General features: G+C 45.8%; 1 protein-coding gene across 5 annotated transcripts in view; it reads left to right on the top strand.

The window, feature by feature from the left end:
* The window catches only part of NAV2 (neuron navigator 2), a gene marked incomplete at both ends in the record, with an annotated part of 712,365 nt that overhangs the window by 649,563 nt on the left and 36,098 nt on the right, over positions 1-26,704 (top strand). For all 5 annotated transcript variants that reach the window (XM_084252230.1, XM_084252229.1, XM_084252228.1 and 2 more), the window contains 8 exons: positions 4,054-4,345; positions 5,069-5,771; positions 8,690-9,157; positions 9,821-9,886; positions 11,287-11,331; positions 13,660-13,820; positions 15,435-15,623; positions 22,853-22,905. In XM_084252230.1, the coding sequence (XP_084108356.1) occupies positions 4,054-4,345; positions 5,069-5,771; positions 8,690-9,157; positions 9,821-9,886; positions 11,287-11,331; positions 13,660-13,820; positions 15,435-15,623; positions 22,853-22,905 (1,977 nt within the window). The remainder of the gene's footprint in view (positions 1-4,053; positions 4,346-5,068; positions 5,772-8,689; positions 9,158-9,820; positions 9,887-11,286; positions 11,332-13,659; positions 13,821-15,434; positions 15,624-22,852; positions 22,906-26,704) is intronic.

The following is a 26,704-nucleotide window of genomic DNA, read 5'->3' as shown; positions in this document are numbered from 1 at the left end:
CATTTTATATTAACACATAAAGGGATAAAAGATCATTTTTATGTCAGTATATTGTTTGCTACTCAAGGAAATAAAATCCTGAATTCTGTATCCAGGGCTCCTGTTCTGTATGGCCTTGATGAGCCTGGGACTCTTTTGATAGTCTCTGGATGTTGGTGGATGGAGGGCTGGGGTTTGGCTGGGGGTAGGGTGAGGCACCTCTTCTGCTCACCAGCGAGGTACTGTGACTTACAATATTGCACACGTTACTTTTCTTCTTCACACCTATGTGTTCCTGGCCTGTAAAATATGGATAATATGAGCTCAGAAGCCAAGAACTAATGCATGCAGAGGGACATGGGTACCTGGCAAGGTAATTGGCAGGTGGAGATGCTGGTGCTGATAACTGTTTTTGTTATTACTGGGGCTTGAATAGCAGTCAGTCTGGCACCCTGATCTGCAGGGTAATGGGCATGAAAAACGCAATGCCATTGGCTTCCAGAGGCTTGGGGCCCAGTTGCAGGAAGGACAAGGATCCTGTTTATCCGAATGCAAGGTAAAAGTGGGATACATCTTAAAGGAGGGGGGGATTTTCAGAAGTGGCAGAGCTGGTGACAAAAAGAGGCCTATTTATTGAGAACCTCCACATTTAACTCACTGAGTCCACTATCAACCCTTTTGGATATGACACCCTTCTGTCATCATCCCCTTTTTATGCATAAGGTGACCGTCTCGGAGAAGTTAAGTCACCTCCTCCAGGGTCATACACAGCAAAGGATTAGTAGCACCTGGCCACATCGTGCCAGGAGACCCCACCTCATTCCTCAGGCCTACCCTGGTTCTCACCCTCTGAGAAGTGAGATTCCTCCCCTCTGCAGGTCCCTGGGGAACCTTGGCCCTTCATGGAGAGCTCTCTGGTCTTCCAGACCCACTCCCCTCTTATGTATGGCATTTTCTCATCTCCCCTTTTGGGTGTTGAAAGAATAAGTGAACTTCCAGCTAAGGGCAACAGGAAAATCGTTCCATAATTAGGAGTTGATTGAGATAGAATAACTGACAGAGGCTTGGAGAGCCAATGGAAGGGTGAAAACTCTATCTCCACCCCTTGCAGACCTCCTGCTGGCCCTTCTGTTGTGCGCTCTGAAATAGGGGGTAGGGGAGCTTACATCTTGTGATTCCTTAGAGATGCCACCACATGATCTGGCACCTACTTGATAGAAGGGTTTGCTAACAAGGCGATAGTGTCCCAAGGCTGGTGCCCACTGTACAGAGGAGTGGGGGATGGTTACATGATCATTGTTTCTAGAGAGGGATTCAAGCCTGGTCATGGGCCAGGAGCATGGGTGCTCTATGCTTTGGTGGAATCAGTGTTCTGGTTGCCCCACCAAGGACTAGGCTAGAGCTGTCCCAGAATTGAAGTGGGGAACAACCACCAGCCAGTGAGGAAGAAGAAGGATCTGCTGGGTATAGGTGTTGTGTTAGATGCTCCTAGGAATGCAGAAATCTTTCCCGTCCTTAGACTTATTCTCCAGGCAGGTATGGTGGCATAGTGGTTAATATGTTGTCTCCAAACTCAGACTCCCTGGAGCCCTTTCATCTCTACTTTCTCAATGTGTCATCTCAGGCAGATTTCTTTCCCACTCCTGCCTCCATTTTCTCATATACAGTTGAGAATATGAACTGTGTCTTGCTCATAGATTTCTGGTGAGGATTAAATGATACATGTAAAGGCTTTTAGCCCAGTGCCTAGCACATAGTAAGTATTCAATAAATTTTAGTTTTTATTGCTGCTACTGTTACAACCACTAAAATTTAGTTGGGGGAAATAAGATACAGGAGCATTAAAGAATACCTCATGCGGTAACCCAGGATGTGGTTTGTATACATTTTTAGTACCTATTAGAATGTGTTAGAACGTACTTGCACATAAACTTCTCAAGGTTAATGATTTGTTCAGATGATCCATGACTTATGATGGTTTGACTTATAATTCTTTGACTTTAAAATAGTGCCAAAGTAATATACATCAGAAACCAGCTTAGGCTGATACCAGAGTAGGTGTATTAAATGCAGTTTCAATTTAAAATAGGTTTGTCAAGACATAACCTGTGGTAAGTCCAGGGAAGTCTGTATTCATTTGTTCGTGGTGGTATTCTCAGTGCCTAAAACTTAGTAGCACTCAGTAAATATCTGTTGAGTGAATGATTCCAAAGCCAAGCTCTTTTTTACCTCAGAGTCTTTGCATGTCTTCCCTTTGCCTGGCATGCCAGTCCCTAAATTTTTCTTCTATTAAGTCTCTTTTCGTGCGATAGGACACTTCTTCAAAAAGTGCCTGATCATGGTTCCACCCCTGCATCATAGTCTAAATTATGTCATTGATGTTTTCTCTCTCAAACTTCATGATCTTTTCCTTACACTATTCTTCTTTATAAGTCACAGTTACACCTCTGTTCATGTTATTCCAATCTCTGCCTCATTCGCAGGAGTGCAAGTTGTAGCAGCACCCGGGACTTGAGGGGTGGGAATCAGTCTTATCCATAGATCTCAGACCCTCCATGGTGCCAGGCAGACAGCAGCATTGAGTAAATCCTGGCTCCATGAATGTGTTTAGAGGAAGAGATGGGGGTTGGGGGTAGCGGGGGAAGAAGGTAGTGCTAGTCTTCATTCATCTGTAAAACTTGAGGGGAAGATAATACTTGCCCTCCTTGACCAGTGATCAGGATAGATAAGATCAGTGCTTGAAAAACACGTGTTCATTTATTTACTCATTCATGCACCGAGCCTGTTCTGACTGCACTCCGGCTCTGTGTGCAGATGGGAGGGGGGCTCAGTGATTTTCACCACAGCTGAATGATGAGCTTCCTACAGTTGGGAGTGTTTTTTCCTCTCAAATCCCTAGTGCCAGTACCTCCCCCGGAACTCATTATGTGTTTGAGGAATGACCGACCCAACAACAAAGGCACCCATAGGTGGCTGCAGTGGACGAGTGGAATTCAGGAAAGGCAAGGGATTGAGGTAGTGAGAAAGAAGCTGAGGTGGTGATAGAGAGGCGATGAAACTTGGGCTGCTTTTCTATATTTAGCTTTTGTTCCACTCAGCCAGTGTGTTTTGTGGAGATGGCATTTGTACTATTTTCAGATGACAAGCATTAGGTGGCTTCTTGCAAGCATTCTTTTTTATTTCCTACCTTGCAGTGATGCCCAGGCTTGGTAACTAAGTACAGCTCATATAAGACTGGCATCTCAGTGTAAACCCTTAAAAAGTGTTGCTGAACTCCTTTCCCTGTTTACTATACAGTTTCTCCCTGTTGGCATCTCCTCAGACTGACCCCAGCCCCCAAGGAGACCCCCAAAGCATTCTGGTTAGCTTTATGCCTTTTAAGTGCAGCAAATCATTAACATCACACTTCTGTCCCCTACCCGGTTTCATGGCCAGCAGGTCAGGGCTCTTCCAAAGAAAGCTGGCTAATTATATCCCTTGTCTGAACAGATTCCCACAAGAGGAGCAAAGCAGTGACGAATAAATGGAGCTGGGGAGGAGGAGCAGGCACCGCCAGCTTTTAGCATGGGGGGGAAGTGGCTTTTGAGGATTTGTTCTCTCTCAGCCCCCTCTCTCCCTGATTCGAGTGAAACTAGCAGCTGCCCTTGCTTGCGCGCTTGCTTGGTGTGTTAGACTGCAGCGCCGTGCTAGATCCAAAGATTTTGCAGTCAGTGGAGTGACAGGGAGGCGCAGAACAAAGGGAAACTGGATGCTGGCTAGAGATCAGGCCGCTGGAGTTGGAGGAGGCTTGTCGCCAAGTGGCAGAATTGGTGGCTGAATTCTTGCCACATCCCATCTGCTCGCTGCTTCTCCTCCATGGGACTCCTTCCCCCTCTGCCCTGAGCCCTTTGGCTCTTCTGTCTCCCTTCTAGGACATAGCTGTATTCTTTACTTCCCCTGGGCCCCCTAAATCAGGCTTTGTAAGGAGATAACCAGAGTATGAAGGCCCAGGCATTCTCTGTTATTTTCCCCTGGGGGGAAGGGCCGCCTCACCTGGCATTGAGGGGGGACTAAAGTCCATGGTCTCATCCACAGACGGACGGCGAGAAGCACTCGCAGGTGGAGAGGAGCTCCCTGTGGTCTGGCGATGATGTCAAGAAGTCAGACGGAGGTTCAGACAGCGGCATAAAGATGGAGCCAGGGTCTAAGTGGAGGCGGAACCCCTCTGACGTGTCTGACGAGTCTGACAAGAGCACTTCAGGCAAGAAGAACCCCGTCATCTCACAGACGGGCTCCTGGCGGCGAGGCATGACAGCACAGGTGGGCATCACCATGCCGAGGACGAAGCCAGCTGCCCCTGCGGGCACGCTCAAGACCCCCGGAACCGGTGAGTCAGGCACATGCTGTCCTGAATCCACAGCTGTCAGTTGGCAAACCAAAACTGGAGTCACTCTAGCAAGGACTCGATGTTGTTTTTAAGGCCCCATAAATGCTAGGGTATTTCCCCTTCGGGTTTAGACTGTGCTAAGGGCCAGCTTTTGTAAAGTAGTCATATGTAAGCACGTGAGCCTCTTGGACTCTGAGGATGGTTCAGCTGCTTAGGAGGATTGAGCATTGGTTTAATCATATGCTGGGGAAAAGCTAATATGCCCAGTGCACATGCCTCCAAGGGCACATGTTTCTGAGCTGTTGGTATGTTGAGTTGATGTTGTCATTGATGTGTATAAATAAGGACAATTTCTGCAGGGAGTCAGGGGTTGCCCCTGCAAATTTTAGGGGCAACTTTTTAATGGACAAAGAGGGAAAGGTCTATAAAAGGCAAGATCTCTTTCCCAGACATATCAGTGATTGACTGGCTTTCCTTCACTCTGGGTAAATTTAGACTGCTTTGCAAATGCATAAAATCACTGACATCACCTAAAAGGCTGATGGTGACAGTAGAAGACTAGATTATCTTTATAAAGAGCTCTTTCCTCAGCCTCCCCAGGGCACTGCTTTCCCCAAGGACAAACTGAACCTGCTTGTTGGAGGAAGGGAGAATTTTAAACAGATTGAGCTGGATGAGCTGGCTTCTTGGTCTGCAGGCTAACTTTGCTTATTTCTCTCTAAGGAAAAACAGATGATGCAAAGGTATCTGAGAAGGGAAGACTGTCTCCCAAAGCCTCTCAGGTGAAGCGCTCCCCATCAGATGCAGGCCGCAGCAGTGGTGATGAATCCAAAAAAGCCCTCCCCAGCAGCTCCAGGACGCCCACCGCCAATGCCAACAGCTTTGGGTTCAAGAAGCAGAGCGGCTCAGCCGCTGGTCTGGCCATGATCACAGCCAGTGGAGCCACTGTTACCAGCAGATCAGCCACGCTGGGCAAAATCCCAAAGTCATCTGCACTTGTCGGTCGGTCTACTGGTCGGAAGACGAGCATGGATGGGGTTCAGAATCAGGATGATGGTTATCTGTCTCTCAGCTCCCGGACAAACTTGCAGTACCGGAGTTTGCCACGGCCCAGTAAGTCCACCAGCCGGAATGGAGCTGGGAACAGGTCTAGTACCAGCAGCATAGATTCTAACATCAGCAGTAAGTCAGCAGGCCTGCCGGTGCCCAAGCTGAGGGAGCCTTCCAAAACGGCCCTCGGTAGCTCTCTCCCAGGTCTGGTCAACCAGACAGATAAGGAGAAAGGCATCTCATCGGACAACGAGAGTGTGGCATCTTGTAACTCAGTGAAAGTGAACCCTGCAGCCCAGCCTATGTCCAGTGCGGCTCAGACCACTCTCCAGCCAGGGGCTAAATACCCTGACGTGGCCTCTCCCACGCTGCGCAGGTAAGCGGGCCCGTCATGCTGAGCGAAACAGGAATGCATGGTATGGCATCCTGGATTAATGCTTTCTTGTTTCTTAGTTCAGGTGGCCTCTGTCTTTCTCTGCTTTAGTCGTAGAGTAAAGCTTTGGTCAGATCCTGCTAGCAATTTTGCAGTCCACTGATTATATTTCCATGTTGGGATGAGAAACAAAAACTTCTGGAATCAGTCATTTTCGCCCACCTTAATACCACCATATAACCTTTCCTAACAGTTCTGCCTCAGTAAAATGAGGACGATGATACTTATTTGAGAGCTCTTGTGAAGATTAATCTGTATAGCTACATCTGGCCCATAGTAAGCCCTCAATAAAAGTTAGCTACCATCCAAGATCATATCTTAATACCTGGGTCAACAGCTCGCAGGAAGCAGACCAGTTTTTTGTCCTTGCCAATTCTGTGACTGAGATTCTTCGTCTTTATACCAGTGATCTTCGCCAGATTTTTTTTTTTTCATATAGCCTAGTATCCCTGACTTACTTTTTATTCTGCATACATTATTTCAAATTCGTCTCTGAAAGTTGAGCTTCCTTTGAAAAAAAAAACCTCTTTAACATACAGTGTTTCTGAAAAACTGAGGCATTGATGTCCTGTCACCTTAAAAAGACATTTTCGGGCCTCCCCGGTGGCGCAGCGGTTGAGCGCTGGGTTGCGAAGCTGCCCGCAGCCTCTGCGGCGCCGGTTCGATCCCCGGCTGCTCCCCGGCCACCAGAGGAGGGTCCCACATGGCGCGCAGGCCTCTCCTGCCGCCCGCTGCTCCCCTCAGCAGTGTACTTCGGTCTTTCTGCCTGCTCTGCTCCCCGCTCTGGCTCTGGTGAAATCTCTCACCCTCCCGCGCTTCTGACTGTACCCAGTGCATGTATAAACAAAAACAAAACAAACAAATAAATAAATAAAGCATGCCTCTATTAAAAAAAAAAAAAAAAAAAGACATTTTCTAGCATTCCCAAGCTGGATGGAAATTTTTATGTGCAAATGTTAGTATTCACTATTTTTTTAAGTTTCTTTTAAATTTATACAACTTTCCCTTCTTCATATTATCACATAATATCTCGTAATACTCATCAAATCCATGGGGCCGTCCTCCAACTGAAAAGCATAGTTCATTTGCCATCTCAGGAAATGTCTTGCTGTAGGAAAGAATAAGTCTCATGGGTAGAAAATTAAGGAGTGAAAAAATAAAAATGATGCGCACACATACATATTTGAGGATGAAAAGGAATGTTTGAAAAGACTTCAGAAGATGCATTCCTCATGAAAGGTATAATGAAGCAGTTTGCTGTTCTTTGTCTAGACTTGATTATTAGAATTTCAGTAATGATTATTTTTTCAGGGGAAGGTCCTATTGAGCTACTCTTTGTTGTTTTAACAGATTGCCTTGTAAATGAACATTTTCTCGGCTTCTTGCCTCAAGTATTATATGTAATATTCGCTCCTTGGTATTATAGATTTCCTTTAGTAACTACAAAGGCATTTTACTAGACCCTTAGGCAAATGTAATGGAATACTTGAAAATGTGTGCAGCTTCTGGGCTCTACATTGAGCGCCTTTCAGCCAATTCCTGGTAATTGCATTTTTCCTAAATCATTAAGGTGTTCTCAATTTTCTTGTTTATTAGTCTGAACAAGAGAAATCTTAGGTGAAGTGTGATAGCTTTCTTTGATTTGAAGGACTAACAGAAAAAGACTTTTTCTGTGTAGCCAGATTAGTAACTAAACATAAAAGTCAGAAGAAGATAGATCGGATTTTGATTTTCTAACAATTGGAAGTGCTTGGCAATGGAGCAGGTTTCCAGTTGAAGTAGTGAGGTCCCTGTCACTGGAAGTATGCAAGTATTTAAAGCCAAGATCCTACAATAGGGTATTTCAGTCTCTGAGTGTCACTAGGCAAAAAGTGTTTCTTATCTGATACCGGATGTTACAAGGCAGATTGACTATGTGTGTGTTTATTTCTAAATAATTAAGATTTGTAAGGACTATTTAGAGAGATCAGTTGCATACCATTCTGAGTAGCTGATGAAAGGCAGCCTAGCCTGCCTTTCATGATATGCAGTAGTTTCATCACTTTTCAGGGGTACCTATTCTGCAAGGGTTTTAGTGGCTGGAGTTTACTTACATTAATAGAGCATGTCCCACACACTGACTTTAGGGCAGTTCTACCATCCTACCATTCTGATGGCCCATTTTTGGTCATGAGCGAGGGGACATAACATAGAATGGCATTTCTGTGTATCTGTCACAGAGACACAGTTCACGCCCTGTGTGTCTGGACTGATGTCCTATGAACTTAGCCAGACTTTGTGTGTTTCTTCAGGTAGTGCTAGCTCTGTGGTCCTAAAAGACACATCTTTTACATTGGACTCTCCCTTGAAGATAAATCGTGGAGATACTTTTCCCAGGCCCCATGCAGATCTAGACTCCGTTCTTGATTCTACATGTTGTGCTGAGGGATCAAAGAAACAGACTGTCATAAACTGGGTGCCTGCTTTGTGCCTGGGGTCATGAATACAAGCGTGATTAAGATAGCTTTTTTCCCTCTCCACGTTTTCTGGGCCAGGACTGTTTTCTAGTTACTCTATTTATGGAAAGAAAGGGAGGCAAGGTCTTGGACCAGCATGGCTAGGCCTGTAGAAAGTTTCCCTCTGGCCCAGATAGAACCAGGGGCTCATCAGCAGCCTGGAATTTGAAGCTGGGGCCTTGTGATACATCAGCCTGAGGGCACACTGTGTGGCAGGCTTTCCCAAGGGAGTGCTGTTAGCCATTTCAGGAGGGACAACTGTGCGTCCCTCCCCAGAAAGCCTCAGGTGCACCTGTTCCTGTGCCCCCCACACTTTAATAGCTTGGGCCTCCCCTTCACCCCACAAAACCCTTTGTCTCTTCACAGACTCTTTGGTGGAAAACCTAGCAAGCAAGTACCCATCGCCACAGCTGAAAACATGAAAAATTCAGTGGTCATCTCCAATCCTCATGCCACCTTGACCCAGCAAGGTAACTTAGAGTCCCCCTCAGGCAGCGGCGTCCTGAGCAGCGGGAGCAGCAGCCCTCTCTACAGTAAGAATGTGGATATCAACCAGTCTCCTCTAGCCTCCAGCCCCAGCTCAGCCCACTCAGGGCCCTCCAACAGCCTCACCTGGGGCACCAACGCCAGCAGCTCCTCCGCAGTTAGCAAGGACGGCCTGGGCTTCCAGTCCGTCAGCAGCCTCCACACAAGCTGCGAGTCCATTGACATCTCCCTCAGCAGTGGAGGGGGACTGAGTCACAATTCCTCCACGGGCCTCCTTGCCTCCTCTAAGGACGACTCGCTGACGCCCTTTGTCAGAACCAACAGCGTGAAGACCACACTGTCGGAAAGGTTGGTGCTGTGCGTTTGGTGGCCTTTAACTCTCGATGAGACGCCCTTCCAAGAGTCAAGAGATCTCGCTAGGAACTCCCAACATTAGCTCCCCTGTGCCTGGGAGACTTCTTTTTAATTGCTGCCACCTTTCTGCGGGGAAGCCAGTTTGGGTTGGCATTAAGCTTCGCTCTGCTTCCTGTTGTCTTTCACCGTAGTTCCTCTCAGGCTCGGAGCCGTGGGAAGGCTCTTGGGGACAGATTGAAAGCTTCCATTGGAAATGGCATTCCACCTTTGAAACCCTTCCATTTTATTCTGTCTGTTCATCAATAGCTTTTTTTTCTCTCCCCTTGTCACCGTGCAGGCAGAGAAGGTGGCCGGCTGTGGCCATGGAGGGCAGGGCAGGATGCTTTTAGGCAGCTGGGTAGATTTGGTGGTCACCATGGCAGACACCTTCCTACTGAAGGACTGCTGGCCAGAGGTAGGAAATCGCGAAAACAAAGCGTCCTCAGGACTCTGCATTTCACTGCTGTAGCGGTGTGTCCAGTTTCTCCACCTAGGGAAGAAAGCCGGGTTTGTCAGCAGTGAGAAAAGAAAAATGTCTTAATCGTTGTGTATAACAGCACTTCCCTTTCTTCCAATCTAATGTTCCTTCTCTTGTTTTCTACCTGCCTGGACTTCTAGCCCTCTCTCTTCCCCTGCCGCTAGCCCTAAGTTCTGCAGAAGTACTCTGCCCAGGAAACAGGACAGGTAATGACCTTGTAGGCTGGGGACCCCACCGAGCCTCCAGGTTTCTCTGCTCCTCTGTGTCAAGCCAGATGTTTTGTGTGAGGCTGTTGGCCTGAGGCTTCTGCTTGTGTTTGTGGCTCAAGTGTACTCTGTGACCCCCCTCACCCCTGCCCCTGGACATGCCAGTGAGGGTCCGTTTTGCTGTCCACTAAAGCCTAGGAGAGGTGGAGTTGGACAGGCCCCTCCCTTCCCTGGAAGGAACCTCAAACCCTGCCACTTGAGCTGGGGCGGCAGAAGCCCTCACTTGCATCTCAATCTTCCTGTGGCATGCTCCTGCTTCCTAGCTGCACCTCCTTTTTTGCCCCCCCAATCCAGAATTGTTCTACCACCCACTGTGCGGCTTGGCCCTCACCTTTGTCTCTCCACTCCCCATTCCCCACACAGCTGGCTCTTCTCCCTCTCGAAATCCTGTGCTGCAGTTTGGCTCATTATGTCTTGCAGGCTGTTGTGTTCTGTGTGCTGTTTCCTATAAAGATCACAGGAAAGACAATGTGGAGTGCTGAGGCTTCACCAATGAAGAGATTTGTTTGCCCCCAGCTGCCCTGTGGGTGGGCCTCAGTGATGGCTATTGACCTTAAATTTGTGGGGGAGCCATAGCTTGGCCAAACATAGTAAGCTGATGTTTCATGCTAGGCAGAAAAAAAAAATAATAATGAAACCATCTTCAGCCCATCAACAGCAAAAACTTTGTTTTTGTCAGACTCGCAGACCAAGCCTTACACCCTTGTTCTTTGGCAATCCAAATGCCTTGACTTTATCTGCCAGCAAGTTGTAACATGCCCCGACGCAGGCCCAAGGGCTCAGCTCCTAGCAGCACCCTGCAAGGGCTGCAGAAACTGCGAGGGACCTGGAATTCACTTCGTTACAGATGAATTCCAAATATGCAGACTGCTGGCCTCTTGAAACCCTCCAACGAGTCCCTTCTCTCACTTGAAGTCTTTGCCAGTGGCATTTGGGGGTGGACCCTAGTTAGGGGTGCCAGGAAGCTGGCATCTCTCTCTCCCGGAGAAGCAGTGGTGGTGCAGAGATGGGCGACTGGGCAGCGGAAGGCACGGGCTCTGCTTGGAGGTGGGGCAGCCCCTGAGTTTTGCTCTGAACTGTGGAAAAGGAGGAACAATTGGGGTTGAGTGGTTCAGGCCTCCTGGCAACTTGGGGTAACGTATGGACTGGTGTCAGCACTGGCCGAGGCTGGGTTTCTTTCGTTTCCCCGAATGTGTTGCATGTGTGGCTGAGTGAGGGCACACTCTGGTGAAGGGAGTCTCTGCAGGTGTCTTTGCCCCCCCTCAGCCTTCCCCTCTTCGCACTGCCTGCTTTTCCTCTGCTGTGCTCAAGTTCTCATTTTTGTTTTAACTTTCCTACAGTGACCCGCACCTTGATAGGAACACTTTGCCTAAGAAAGGACTCAGGTATCTGTGTTTCCTCCTTGCATCCGTGCCACCTGGTGTGGCCTTGGGGCGTGGCTGTGTGGCTCTCTCATGGCTGGTGGGCGTTTGGGCTGGACTGGGGTTCCCGCTTTGGCCACCGCACCAGGACCCTTGGGACGCTGGCTCTCCTCACACTCGCTCCTCATCTTCCTGTTTGTTGGCTTATTTGCTTGAGCAGAGGCTGTGCTTTTTCAGGCTGAATGTGGTGAAACCACCTCATGAAAAACATCCCAGGGCAAGCTCAGAAGCAGTTACTGCTGCTTCTGGGGCCAGTGTCTTAATTGCTGAGCTCTTCACCCTGACCATTCTGTCCACGACTGTCTTCTAAGAGAAAGGACGTGACTTGTAGCATGTTGACTTGTTAGCCAGGATGAAAACAAAGAAGAGAAACATTTCCCCCAAATTTGAGCCTTTGGTCTATAGAAAATTGGTAAAGCTATCTAAATTGCACTTGTTTCAGTATACTCAACAGTTGGGTCCATTTCCAGTGCCCAATAAGACATGGATGTGATCAGTTTTTGAATGAAAACTAGAAAGGACGACCAGGGAGGAATGTCCTTTCATGCACTGTAAGTCATGCTGGGGTTTATTTCTGGTGCCAGTCCTGGTAACACAAGATGCTAGAAGTCACCACTGCCTGTGCCATCAACTTCACTTTGCTACCCAGAGGAACTTGAGTTCTTGTGCCTGCCTGTGATTGTCATGCCTAGTGGTGCGGCTGTCATTTTCCTGTTCTCTAAGCACCTCGTCTTTGTAGCATCAGCTTCACCCTGCAGTAAAGCATTAAGTGCTTTTGCCAAAAAAATGAAACTTGGAATGAAATGTTTCGTTGCTGTCATGTATGTCCATAGTTAATAACCTGTGGCTATTGAGGCTGCAAGCATTTTGAACAGTAATGTGAGGTAGGTATCAATGCTTCCTTTCAATAGGAGCTCCTAGGAAAGTTCTAAGACTCTAAGAATAAAATTATTGAAAGTCCTCTCAGCAGATGTCCTGTAGGAGGAAGTTCAGCACGGTAACCTATGAAGGGGGAATTGGCAAGGCTTTGGTATTCAGTAGTTTGTATCATGCCTATGGGGCTGCTTGTCAACATCCATCGTAGAGGCTTATGTGGTGATGGTTCTTAATATGAGCTTGAGTTTGATGCCCCACCATTGTACCAAGGAAAAGCTAATCTCTCTAAATATTAACATTTTGAAATCCTGTTTATATTTCAGAAGCACATCTATCCTATCAAAATCATGACGGCCTGACTTTTTAAAATAATTCAGGATATCGATATGTGATAAGCTATCTTTAGGCACCCAAGTGACTTGGAGAGTTGACCATCACTATAATAAAAACATAAAGAAATATTCTTACACACACATCTGATACACCCACAACACCTTTTTTGAAACCAAAAGAAACCCTCTATTTACATAATCTGTAGTCACCCCATGATTATCTGTTTGTTAGTCCGAGGTACTCTGACCACTTGGGCACTTTAGAAATTACAGTTGCTGCCTGTGGGTATAATGAGAAGAGTGTGGATTTGGGAATCAGACACAGATGGAATGAAATCTGGGCGTGTGGCTGGAGGTAGGCCCTCCTCACCTTACCAGAAGTAAAATGGCAATAGCAGCATCCACACTACTGTGTGGGCCTGAGGCTTCAGCTTGATGTCTGAAGGACCTAGCTCGTTGCAGACATTCAGTAAGTCATTACCAAATATATTTACTCAGAATAAATAGGACCACACAACTTCTGGAGACCCTTCTCTGTATGAAAGCATTGACTTGGGGTTCCTTTTATGAACTTGTTTATCCTTGATGGAGCAATTACTGTAAGCACCAGTGTCCTCACACCCCTTTCCCTGCCTGGCTTCTGAGATGTGATTCATGGCCACCTATTTGTGTGCTAAAACGAGATGCCACGAGTTATCTAATTAAAACATCCTCAGAGCTCTAGCAGCAGCTCGTTTTATTGCTTCTGTCCTGTCAAGGTGGGGGCTTTGACATGACACTGTCATGAATCAACATGTTATAAATACGCCCAGTGACGGTTCTTTTGAGCTTTTACCAATCTTGCTCCCTTGATGGATTTCCCTCCAAACTAAAAGGCATTGCAATTTTCCCCAAAGGCAGCTAAGTAGCAAAATAGATTTTGAGAAACTTCGTAAGTTGCTGGGTGTGGAGTGATCTGATTTTTTTTTTTTTTACATCATCTTTGGATGTATATTTTCTCTTCATATGTTTATCATCAGCCCCACAGAGTTGATTTTCATAAGTGTTGTTCTTGGCTAATCCCTGCTGTCCCCTGTCTGTCCAGGTATACTCCCACCTCCCAGCTTCGCACACAGGAAGATGCAAAAGAATGGTTACGGTCTCACTCTGCAGGCGGCCTGCAGGACACCGCTGCCAACTCGCCTTTTTCCTCTGGTTCCAGTGTAACTTCTCCCTCAGGAACAAGGTTCAACTTCTCCCAGCTTGGTGAGTTGCCACTTGTCATTAACTGTTTTGCTTTGCTCCATAGGGTAGAGGTTATCTTATATTTTGAAAGAGACGTGGTCCCATCACTCTCAGTATCTAATCAGTCCTTAGCAATATAGTTTGTTTATAGAAGATTTATAGCCAAAGGAGTAGAGAAAATAGAAAAGGTTTTGGTACTCTATTCAGTAATTTTCTTTACCTGGTAGATCTAGGTAGGGGTAGTGTACAGAGAAGCAAACCATTCTATTCTTGAGAAGCTTGTGTTCTGTTTCTTTTTGGTTATTCTCCTTGCTTTATTAAGCAGGAAATAAAAATCAGGTTTTAATCAAATAAGTATTCTTGGAAATGCCTACTGCTGACAAGATGCTGTGACTGGCACAATGGGGAAAGGAAAAGAAATTGTGCAATTCTGGCTGATGTATCAATGAGTTCCTTTTTAGAGAGACAAACTCGCCTACACAGACTTGTAAATGGTATAAAAGAGAACAGTCAAAAGTTACATATGAGCAGAATGTGATCAGATAGCAAGTATTATATACAGTTGTAAACAGGCAAGATCAGTCCTGGCTGGAATTACGGGGGAGGTTACATAAGGGTGGCAGGGTGGGAGCTGGAACTGGTAAGAGGGGGCATAATCTTTCCAGTCACCTATTGCTCTTTAGACAGGTAGCCTTTCTGAACATGGTGAAACAAACTCAGAGTCTTAAAGGACTGGTGTGGTTTGTAATTGAGTAAGACCTAACTCTTTTTTTTTAAGTTTTATTTATTTATGCATACAAGAACTGGGGTACACGTCAGAGGTTCTGGGGGTGAGAGGGTTCACCAGAGACAGAGTGGGGAGCAGAACAGGCAGTTCTACTGAAAGACACTGCTGAGGGGAGCAGCAGGCTAGTCAGGGGAGGTCTGCTGTGTCATGTCATGTGGGTCACCTCCCTGGCCGGGGTTCGAACTCGTGCTGCAGTAGCTGCGGATTGCTTCATAGTGCTGGCGCTTAACTCCTTTCGCCACCAGGGAGGCCCCTAACTCTTTATTTTTAATTAACCAAGTGGATACTTTGGAAAATAGTGCGTTACTATGATTTTAATAAGTCCAGTTTGACTGAAGTTGTATGCCCGCCCCCTCTGCACTGACCCTCTCTAAGGCATCAATATTAAGTGTTTCCCATCTGCAGCAATGAGATCGGTGTTCACAGTGTCCTTTCCCAGCCATAACTCTTTGAGGCAAGAGTTTCTTGTCATGCACAAATGCTTCCCATCTGATCAAAAGCCCGGTTGAACTATTTTGGGCTTTTGGCTTTAGAGAGAATTGTTCCAGATGAGCCTGGGGAGTAATTAGCTCATGCCTGGAAGGTGACACTAGCTTGTCTGAACGTGCCAAGTTGCAAAGCTGAGGCCCAGAGGCTTGCTTTGGAACTGACCCACTTTTCTTTCCTTATTTTTAGCTCTAAATGTATAACTCAAATGCTGATGTGACTACCTTTGAGGAGAGAGACAAGGGAGAGAAGTTGGCAGGGATGGATATGGCTGATAATAAGCATTTGCCTCCTTGTCCCCATCCAGGACTTGAACAGAGACGTGAATTTCCAACCTTTTGATTCTGTTGCTTTCATTCCAGCGAGTCCCACCACTGTCACCCAGATGAGCTTGTCCAATCCCACCATGCTGAGGACCCACAGCCTCTCCAACGCCGATGGGCAGTATGACCCTTACACTGACAGCCGCTTCCGGAATAGTTCCATGTCCCTGGATGAAAAGAGCAGGACCATGAGCCGTTCAGGCTCATTCCGGGATGGGTTTGAAGAAGGTAAGAGGGAGACTCATCTCTCGGTTATGAGGTGTGGTTAACGGTCCTCGATGCCAGGTTTACTTTGTTGACCTCAGAAGCCCCCCCTGCAAAGTGCTTACAGCTCTCCCACTTCCTCTGGGGGTCGGGGCTGGAGAACTCTGAGTAGTAGGGTCTGGCTTTTAATTAACCCCGCAGGACTTCAGAAGAGGCTACTGAAAAAAATACTGGTGAACCTTAGAGCTGACTGAGTTGGGCTCTCGACTTCTCTCCTTGGCCTTGGGCCATGGTTTCTTGGCATGCGCCTCCATCTTGAGGTTGAGCCTCTGGCTCACCGTCTTGGCAGTAGGTTACGGGAGAGTTCATTTCCCTGTGCTGACACAGCCATGCCTCTGCTCTGCTCCAGAATTTTCTTTTTCTTTTCTCAAATCCAGCTTTTTACCTTTACTGCATTCAGTTGTGCCATCTTCCGTCTTTGTTTATTAGTGGAATATTTTGGGTTGATTTTAATGTTTCATTCATTTTAATCAGAATTTTGGAGAAAAATTCTGTGGGCAACTTTGCCAGTCAGTTGCCTAACTCGATCCATTTCTCTTTACCTTTGTTCACTTCAAGCTCACACTTTCAAAGTGTGAGTTAGGAAAGCAAGTAGTCAAAATGCTGTGGGGGGACATCACCTCCAACCCCAAAAGCTTCCCAGCAGTGGGGCTGATAGCACACTGGCAGCAGCACTCACTGATAACCGGTTAAGAACATGAAGTGACACTAACAGGTTTGAATTCCAGCTCCTCTCCTCTTAGGTATACAATCTTGGCAAGTTATTCACCTCTCTGTGCCACTATATTTCACTAATAAACTGAGAAAAATAATAGTACTGAGCCAGAATGATGAGAATTAAATGAGATAATGTATAGTAAATGTTAACGCAGTAATGTCATTATAGGAAACAGTGTATAGACCCAGCTTCAGCTTTGGTGTCCTGGCAGCTGGAAGCCCCCAACCAGAGCAAGAGGACCCTTAAGCAAATGGAGCCAAGGCCATATCCTGAGTTGTGGCCCCTTTTTGCCAGCTCCTGAACAGAATGTGGGAGGGGCTTCCCTCTGCTCCCATTCCCAGTGAGAGTAGAGAAATTCGCCCAGCATTCTTGCTGGTAGAAAAGAACAAAGTTGTGCCATTATTTAGGAAATCAAGTCAAGGGGGAGAGAAATACAGGATACGGGCTTCTGATTTTGCCCTATATTCTTTTTAATACAGCTTTTGAAGAGTTTAGTTACAGAGCTCTTAGCCCCTGGGTAATCTTCCTAGTGACTTAATTCTCTCCACCCTGATTTATGTATCGTTTGTATCCAGTGACATCCAGACTTGTGTGAGCAGACACAAGTCTGTAAATCCATATATGGGAAGCTGCTAGGAGAGGGGATTATAGTGGGGTGGGGAGAGGTGGAGCCCGGGTTACTGAGAGTGTTTGGGTGGATTTTAGAGCTAGAATGTAGTATTATAACCACGTCGAGCAGTAAGAGTAGAAGATATGCAGACCCTAAGGTGAAGGAGTAGGGAGTTTGTCTTGAACTGTTTGGAGTTGGTGTTCTAGCCAGGGTGGTCCTGGAGCCTGCCCAGGCCTCCTGACGACGACCTGCATGTGGCATGTGTCCTGTGTGGTATTAGTCTTCTCTATAGAGTGTGTATCTGAGTGCACCACATTCGGTACTAAAACTTGTCCAAACAAGCACATCTCGCCTCATAAAGGTCCCGGACCATTACTGTATCATCATCAGGTAGCTTTTATTTATTCCATCTGGAGTCAAGCTGCAGGCAGCACAACTGGGGGCCTATCTGGGATGTCAAAGTGAGATTGATACAAAGCGCTTGCCCATAAGCAATGTCTAGACTTTTGTAAATGTAGTGATTCATGGTGATATGGAACTGGAGCACAGAGGTAAGAAGGGGTGAGAGTGTAGGATTGTTGTCAATACACTAGAAACATGACATGTTTGTCTTTTGGGGAGATTTGGCATCTTCGATTCTATTTCTTCCAAGCTATTAAGTTACACAAACGAAATAGGACTTAGGCAATTAGGTATTTTTTAAAAAAGATTTATTTTATTTATTTATGCATCCAAGTTTTGGGGTGGGGTGTGGGGAGGGGTGTGAGGATTCACCAAAGACAGACTTGGGAGCAGAACAGGCAAATCTACTGAAATACACTGCTGAGGGGAGCAGCGGGCAAGTCAGGAGAGGTCTGCTGTGCCATGTGGGATAGCTCCCTGGCCCGGGATCGAACTCATGCTGCAGTGGCTGCCCATAGCTTCATAGTGCTGAGACCCAACCCCTTGTGCCACCGGGAAGGCCCAGCAATTAGGTATTTTTAATTCTAGTGAAGGGAGAATTTGTTTTTCCTTTTGAATATATAAACTCCCTGTTTTGCAGAAACATTTCAGGGAGTGGAGGGGGTAGGGAGAGGGAGGATATCACATCTCTCATTTGGACCAAATAGAACATCCTTTACAAGAGTCAGTTAGACTCTTTCTACACCAGAAAGCAGAATAGAAGGCAACTGGGATCGGAGGGAGGGAGGGAGGTAGGAGCACAGGAGGCTGTGGTGATGGTGCATGAGTGATTGGTGAAGGAAATTCTATGGGGACTACAACTGAGGTGGGGGGGAAGCAAACATTGTTTAAAAATGAACAATGTGGCCTCCCTAGTGGCACAGGCAGTTGAGCGCAGTGCTGTGAAGCTGTCCGCAGCCTCTTGCAGTGCCGGTTTGATCCCCGCCGGCCGGCGAGGGTCCCACATAGTGAGCAGACCTCTCCTGTCTCGCCTGCTGCTCCCCTCAGCAGTGTATTTCATCAGTCTGCCTGTTCTGTTCCCTGCTCTGTCTCTGGTGAATCCTCTCACCCTCCTGCGCATCTGGCCTGTACCCCGGCTCTTATATAAATAAAATAAATCTTTAGGGCCTCCCCGGTGGCGCAGCGGTTGAGCGCTGGGTTGCGAAGCTGCCCGCGGCCTCTGCGGCGCCGGTTCGATCCCCAGCTGCTTCCCGGCCACCGGAGGAGGATCCCACATGGCGCGCAGACCTCTCCTGCCGCCCGCTGCTCCCCTCAGCAGTGTACTTCGGTCCTTCTGCCTGCTCTGCTCCCCGCTCTGGCTCTGGTGAATTCTCTCGCCCTCCCGCGCTTCTGACTGTACCCAGTGCATGTATAAACAAAGAAAGAAAGAAAGAAAGAAAACATGCCTCTATAAAAAAATAAATAAATTAAAAAATAAATAAATAAATAAATAAATAAATCTTTAAAAAAAAAGAACAATGATGTAAAATATATAAATAAAAAAGAAAAACAAAGAATAAAAAGGAGAACAGAAATTTAAGAATTAGCACACAAGTACTTGTGTGAAGTTTTTGTGGTATTTACTTAGTACTTTCCATTTTGAAGGAAGTGGGAATCCTAAATATGTACATTAGGTACAGGTGTGGCCCAGATGCAACCTTTCAAAGTTATTTCAGGTAAATTCATTTCCATCTGATATGTTACACAATCTTAGAGTCAACCTGAATAGCATGAGTCTCGAGAGATGCTTGAGGCTTATTTAAAATGGATATCTTTGGAGGAAAAATAATCCAGTGGCTTTAGCAATCATCCCTAAGAGTTAGTATGATCTAAATCAGTCCATATGGAACCCACAGGAGCAGAGCAGCCTATTAATAAAGAAATCTTGTGTTGCGCTTGTGTTTCTAGTCCCCCATTTACAGTTGTGGTTCAAATCCGGGTACCTCTGCTGTGAGCCATGTGACTCTGAGTAAGGGACTTGACCCTGCTCAGCCTATTTCCTGTTCACTAAAATGTGGAAAATTATCATGCCAGCTTCGAGGGATTGGAATGAAGATTAGGTGAGATAAGTCCTGCAAAGCACTTAGCAAAATGACTTTAAAAGGGCTTATAGTAAGTACTCACTCGGTGATAGTTATTGTTATAATTGGCATGTTTTGTTTTATCCTTCTCCCCAAGGGCATTTTACCCCCAGTTTGTTTATGGCAAAATTTGAGGCAGAAGAAGTGACTTGAGGACTTTATGCAGCCGGGATTAGGTCCTAACCTCTTGATTCTTAGCCCTCTGTTTCTGCACTCCGTCCTACCTTGATGCTTGGCTCTGCCTTGGTTGCAGCTGGACTTTCTTACCTGTCTGAGGTCAACTCTGATCCTTCATCAATGTGCCCCTGTTATCTGTTGTGCTTCCTATGCTGGCTAAGAGGCCCATCTGTCAGCCATTAGTACTGCATGGTTCCTTCCACAGGACCAGTGGTAGAATGAGAACTGGGGAATGATGCCTAGATTCGCATTCTGCTGACCCTGTTCAGGAATTGCTGTGTGACCCTAGGCAGGTCAATGAACCTAGGTTTCAGATTACTCAGTGACAAAGACGGCCTAAATTGGCCTCCTCTGGTGGCGCAGCGGTTGGGCTGCGAGGCTGCCTGCAGCCTCTGCAGCGCTGGTTCATTCCCCCCACCCCGGCGAGGGTCCCACCAAAAAAAAAAAAAAAAAAAAAAAAAAGATGGCCTAAATAGTCTCTGTGGTTACTTATACTTTCAGATTTGGGAGGTGTAGGTATAAGGAGGGAAATGCTTGGCCTGCTTTTGTTGTTTTGGCTTTGTAAATCTCACATGTGTCTTGTTGTCCAGAAGTATCCAAGCCATATAATCCAGACTATGACTTGGCTTCATTCACTTGAAGGACATCCAGTCCAACTGCAATGGTTCAGACAAGTCATACTCAGTTTGAGACTGACCGTGGAAATCAAGGAATCTTTCTTTGGATTCCAGCCTTGCTGTTGCTATTTACCAAGTGAGAGGAGTTAATTATGGAGAAAAGTAATTACCTCCACTCAATGCTTGCCAGATGTGCTCTTCATGTATATGAGATGGAAAAATAGAAGAGGAAGAAAACTTCCATTTTCCAGCAGCCAGAGGCCATCCAGACCTCTGGAGCAGGCATTGGCAGGACAGTGTGGTCCCAAGAGCTGACTGAAGGGTGGCTGCCTGCTGCCCACAGCTCTTTCCCCAACTCCACCTCAGTCTCTACAGCACAGTCTGTGGCATGGGGCTGAAGTCACCTACCCTTGGGAACTTCAAGACATTAAGTTGGGGTGGGAGAAACTATTTAGAATGTGGCCATATTGACTCTGAGTGACATTATTGATCATTGACACCTTAAGATGATTTCTTTTATGGGACATGGTCAGATGAGCCATGGAGGCAGAGAAATGGAAGAAAAGATCTAGAACCTTGGGCATTACTAAGGAAAGTGGATGTGAATGATGGTGCAGGCCAGAGTAACAGTCTGTGCCTGCCAAGAGAAGAGGTCTGGCAGGGCAAGCCGAGGGCTCCGTGGGTGCATAGGAGGGAGGACACTCACCCCGCCCAGATGGCAGGCAGAGAAATGGGGAGAAGCTCGTGGAGATGCTAGTGAGTCTATCCCAAAGATTTGGACCGACTGCAGTGGGAAAGGAGCAGGGTGTGCTTGAGAGCAGAGTGCAGGGTTCAGAGTGTGCGATAGGAACACCTGGAGGAAGGATGCAAAGTCGGGAGGTTTTTTGAGACTAAGGCAACTCAGTGGTAGGCGGTTGAGCTCTCTGTTAGCTCTCTTGTGGGCAGGTAGCGTCTGCCAGCTGCTGATCCGGGTAGAGTTTGCTTCTTGGGTGGTAAGTAAAAGGCATTTAGTGCTCATGGAAAGTTGCTCCTAAGCCTCCCGCTCTTGGGCCACAGGTGATAGTGGGGGTAGAGGCATCCCCCTTCCCTGCCCGTGGTCAGGAAAGCTGCATCCAATTAAGAGGTCCCTGTGATGTCTCAACAGGAATATTTCTGTCTTTCAAACAAGTTGTTGAGATATTACCAAGAAATTTTCCTTAAAGGGTCATGTTGTTCCCCAAGAGAGAAGTCAGCCAGAATACCTAGTCCTAGAAAAGACCCCTTTGGAACTGCAAGACATTAATTTGGGGCAGGAGAAACCTGTTAGACTGTGGCCATATTGACACTGAAAGACATTATTGACCATTAACCCCTTAAACTGATTTTTTTTTTAATGAGACATGGGTCAGATGAGCCATGAAGAGAGAGGAATGGAAGAAAAGATATAGAACCCTGGGCATTGCTATGGAAGGTGGATGTGAATGATGGTGCAGGCGCAGAGTAACAGTCTGCTTTAAAATGAACAGTAAGGGCCTCCCCGGTGGTGCAGTGCGTCGAGCGCAGCAGGTTGAGCACAGCACTGTGAAGCTGTCTGCTGCAGTGCAGGTTCGATTCCCGGCTGGCCAGGGAGAAACCCACATGGCACTGGCAGACCTCTCATGTCTCTCCTGCTGTTCCCCTCAGCAATGTTTTCGGTCATTCTACCTGTTTTGCTCCCCACTCTGTCTCTGGTGAATCCCCTCGCCCTCCCGCACCTCTGGCCTGTACCCCAATTCTTATATAAATAAATAAACTTTTAAAAATTTGTTTTAAAAGTTTTAAAATGAACAGTAAGCTTTAAATAAAGTAAGCTTTAAAATTACTTAAAAAGAAATGATCAAGTGTCTCCACTGACTGGGAGCAGGGAGGGGTGCTAAAAGGGCAGAGAGGTTTTGAATCAGAAAATACTCATCAGAAACAGAGAGAACCATTTGCTTGTCACTGTGTAGACATCATAGAAATCAAATGAAGCATCCATTTTTCAGTAGATATGTTTTCTAAACAAATGTTCTACTACATGGTCATCTAGAGTGAGTTTCCTGTGTCTACTAGCTTCCTACGTTCAAAATTATCAGCTCATCTTTTTGCATATACAAGTGACAGGTGCTCACAGGATATAAAATATATGTGCAACACAACCTGAAGGAATACATTAGAAAAAAGAATATGCTGGAGCAGTCAGAGGCTGCCTCTGGGGAACAGAATTATGAGTCATGCAGGTTAAGGCAGTAAATGCTTCTTAACACTTTGTTGTACTTGAAAACTTTCACTCAGCAATTATGTGTTGTTTTGATGCTGAGGAAAAAGTATTTAGAAAGTTGTAAAAAAAAAAAAAATGGCAATAGAGTAGTGACTCCCTTAGCAAATTATCAATTGTTGTTGACCTGTCATGGAATCAGAGGAGGGTGGGTCGAGATGAGAGATTAAGTTGCTCCAGTCTGGTAGTGCCCTCTAATACTGAGTTTCTCCTCTCCCCTTTCAGCATCTATTGCAACCAACTGTGCAATTAACCTTTTCTTTCTTTTCAATAGTTCACGGATCCTCGCTCTCCTTGGTTTCCAGCACGTCATCAATTTATTCAACAGTGAGTATAAATCAATGCAATGTGTCTGTGATCATGAGAGCCAGGGTCGCCTTATCAAGTGTGTCAGGAATAAAAGATAGCATTTCTCCTAAAAAGAGTATTTCCATTATAAGGAGGACAATTCATTAGCGAACATGAATTGAAATTCACAAATAGCTATTGATTACAATATACTGACCAATAAGCTAGAAATTGACTCCTTTGTTAAAGTAGCATTGTGCTTTGGGTGATAGCAAGGTAGACTGTTTGAGAAGCCTTGGCCTCTTGCTGGTAGACTTCAAACAGGGCCTTGAATAACTCATTAATCTTTTGTCTGCCTCACTTTCTTTTTCAGTAAAGTAGAAAGATTAGTAGTCCCTACCTTGTGGTGGTGTAATGATGAACAAATATTTTGAAGACTATTTCACTACAATATAAATTCCTTGAGGAAAAAGATTTCTTCTGATTTTATTCTAGTGCTCAGGGCCCATCACAGAGTAGTGTACTGAGAATAGGTTAGAATGAAATAAGAAAATTTTGTGAAGCAGTAAATACAGTGTACAACACAGAGTAAGCACTCGTAAATGTTAGCTGTCATCAGTGAGAGGTCTACTGAACAAAAATCAAATATGGTACAAGCTTTGTTCCGTGGTGCTTGCTTTTTATAGCTATGTGAATAACTATCTCAAAAGCATAGATTTGGGAATATAGGAAAATCATTTTATTAATTAATAATTGAAAATTCTTTAGTCTCTAAATCCATGGAGGACAACTGTCTTAAGAATTCAGTTTCTGGGCCTCCCTGGTGGTGCAAAGGGTTAAGCGTCAGCACTATGAAGCAATCCACAGCTACTGCAGCATGAGTTCGATCCCCAGCCAGGGAGGTGACTCACATGGTACAGCAGACCTCTCCTGTCTTGCCCGCAGTGTATTTCAGCCAGTCTGCCTGTTCTGCTCCCCACTCTGTCTCTGGTGAATCCTCTTGCCCCCTGCATCTCTGGCTTGTACCCCAGCTCTTGTATACATAAATAAATCTTTAAAAAAAATTCAGTTTCTGTTAATGCTAGGTTTGAAGCCACATAGCTGGAAAATCTGTATGTAATCCCTTGTAAGTAAAGGACCACCCCAGAATCAGATAAGGAGACCAGGAGCTCAATGTTCTTTTTGAAGCCTGTAGTGAACAGATTTCAGTGATGGCATAGTCTGATTTCAAGGGTCTAGAAGTGAACTCTTTTTCTACCCACCTGACCCCACCAACTTCAGAATACTTCTTTCCTCAGCAGGTCATCTTGTCTGAAATTTCGTCACAGAATTCTGCTTTTCATTTTGAAAGCTTTGTGTCTAGTAACCTTGGAGAGGGGATATTTAAGTCATTATCTACCATAGAGATGACCTTCTTGCAGTCAGCTAATGGATAAGCTTAGTTTTTCCTTCTAGAATAAAAAAACTGCAATGTGGGTATGAAGGACAGTATCTTCAAAGCTAGATTCACTTTTTCAGCCATATGTACTGGCACTAAGTATATGCAAGACTCTGGGCCAAGCCCTGGGGATATGGCTTATGTGGAGAGAGAAATCTGCTGTGGAAAGCAGGAAGCCAGAGGAAGCACCAGAAGACTCGAGGGACATGGGTACTCTAGTGATACAGGGTGGGTGCAGAGCAGGCAAACAGGAGCTCAGGCCCCATGTTTTCCTAGTGGAGTCCCAGGGCTTCCTGTCAAACAGAGGGGGTGTGCTCTGCTCAAAAGAACAAAAAATGGGATGCTGCCCTGCGCCAGCCAGCCTTGGAGGGGACAAGCACTAGCTGCTCTGCCTGTGAGAATTCATGAAGGAAACTGGAAATTTTCACAGTCAGAGGCTGCTTTTCCAGTAGTTCTTGTTCTGGGTGTGTGCACATGGTGTTTTGTGAAATATGAAATTGATTGTTAGAAATTCTGGGCTGATCCAAACTCATAAATGACCAAAGACCTAATAATTCCATGTTCATCTGGATAGTAAAAGTTGAGATTTTATCTTTGTTTTTTCCTCACTGTATGACATTGTATAAATCATCCCATTATTCTGGGGGTTTCAGCTTAGCTCTTAGTATCAAGGAACTAGGTGAGGTGGTCTCTGAGGCATTCCACCAGTCATGGAGTCAAAGGTTGCTGTTGAATGTCCTGTACAAGTGCCTTCTCTGAGAGTATATGTGACTTTTGTGGACTTAAAAAATAGTCTAACATTTGACTGTTTTCAGATTAGAGTAGTCTGCTAATTCCAAGGAAAACTGTTAAGTCTCGCTAGACTCTGCGCTTTTAATGTGTGATCCCTAATCTGTTGTTAGCTGCTTGGTGATGATGAAATTCTGACATGAATTCTCAGGTACCTTTGTAAATGTTGGGGTAAACATGTTCTTATTTGTATCTAAACTGAGAATTTCAAGTTATTTGCCACCATCCCAGACCAGAGTCTGTTTTATAGGCTCTTATTGGAAGATAATCGGCCCACCCATCCCAAAATCTTTGTAATTCTTAGATATTCAAGAAAGTTCATTCTGGCTGCAATTTGCTGTGATTTTTAATTACAAAGAAAAGAAAAGGCAACATGATCTAAACAAACAACTGCCACGGAGAAGTCATGGCCAGCCATTGAAATAGAGAAAATCAAAAAGGCCACATCTGGCATTAAGCTTACTCTCAATTGAGCAGCAGTTGAGTTCCCAGGGGAACTACAGAATGGAGGGAGGCCCAGAGCTGCTCTCTGAGCTCCCAGATGTACAGAAAAGCTGCAGCAGCTGGGGGCAAAGATACAAAGCATGTCATTTCTCTAGGCTGCTATGGAGAACTTGGGCCCAGCCACAGGGACAGGTGGACACAGTGACAGACAGTGGCAGAGGTGTGGGAAGGAGTTTAGACCTGTTGATAGAGGTATTTAGAAGTAGAATTGGTCTTACATGGATGGTTCAGCCTGTGACGGGCCTCCACCAGCCTCCCAAATGATAGACAGCTGTGACAGCCTTAGCTTTGACTTTCCTCCTTTTACTTAGACATCAGGAACCTTCTTTATGGAAGCTTCCATAGAGTGTAGCTATAGTAAAGGGAGTTATGGAGCAGGAGACTGTGCTGGTGAAAAGCAAAGGCTCTGAAGTCAGACTAGCTTGAATGTCGTTCCGTTCTACCACTTAGCAACCATGACCATGGGTAAATTACTTAACCTCTCTGCATCTCAGTTTCTTCATCTGCAAAATAAAAGACAGCATTATTAGTACCTATTCAAGGGGATGTTATAAGGATTAAAGGTGTAATGACTATACAGTGTTTGCAAGAGTTGCCTGAACATGGTAAGATTCAGTAAATGCAAGTTATTATTACCAGAATGTAAGCAACATGAGGTCAGGGACTGGGTTATGTTCATTGCTATATCTGGGTTTTTAAAACAGTGCCCAGTACATAATAGAAAATCAATAAATATTTGGTAGGTGGTAGCAGTGGTGATGAATGGGTAGACAACTGGATAAAGAGGAATGGATAAATATTGTCTGGAAGGGAAGAGTATGTCCTGAGGATATCCCCCAACCTCCTGAGAGTGTTCCTTAGATGAGGAGATTGGTCAGCTGGCTGATTTGGGCAAGATTTGTGGGCCTCAGGAGAACTACAAAAATCTTCTTTAGGGAGTTACTACGAGGCTTAAATGATTTGGCCCCAGAGTACCTAAAAATTAACTGTTGTTGTTAGATGCCAACCAAGAGGGAGGCGGGGTTCTTTGGCTGGATCAGGAGTGAGAGCAGTAGAGATCAGTGAGTGAAGGGTGATCAGACAGGAAGCAGCCACCCACTTGCCCAG

This window comes from Talpa europaea, assembly GCF_964194135.1.
Source record: "Talpa europaea genome assembly, chromosome: 1".
Lineage (NCBI taxonomy): Eukaryota > Metazoa > Chordata > Mammalia > Eulipotyphla > Talpidae > Talpa > Talpa europaea.
The sequence above is the reverse complement of the archived record's forward strand: the minus strand, read 5'-3'. Positions and strand labels throughout refer to the sequence as shown.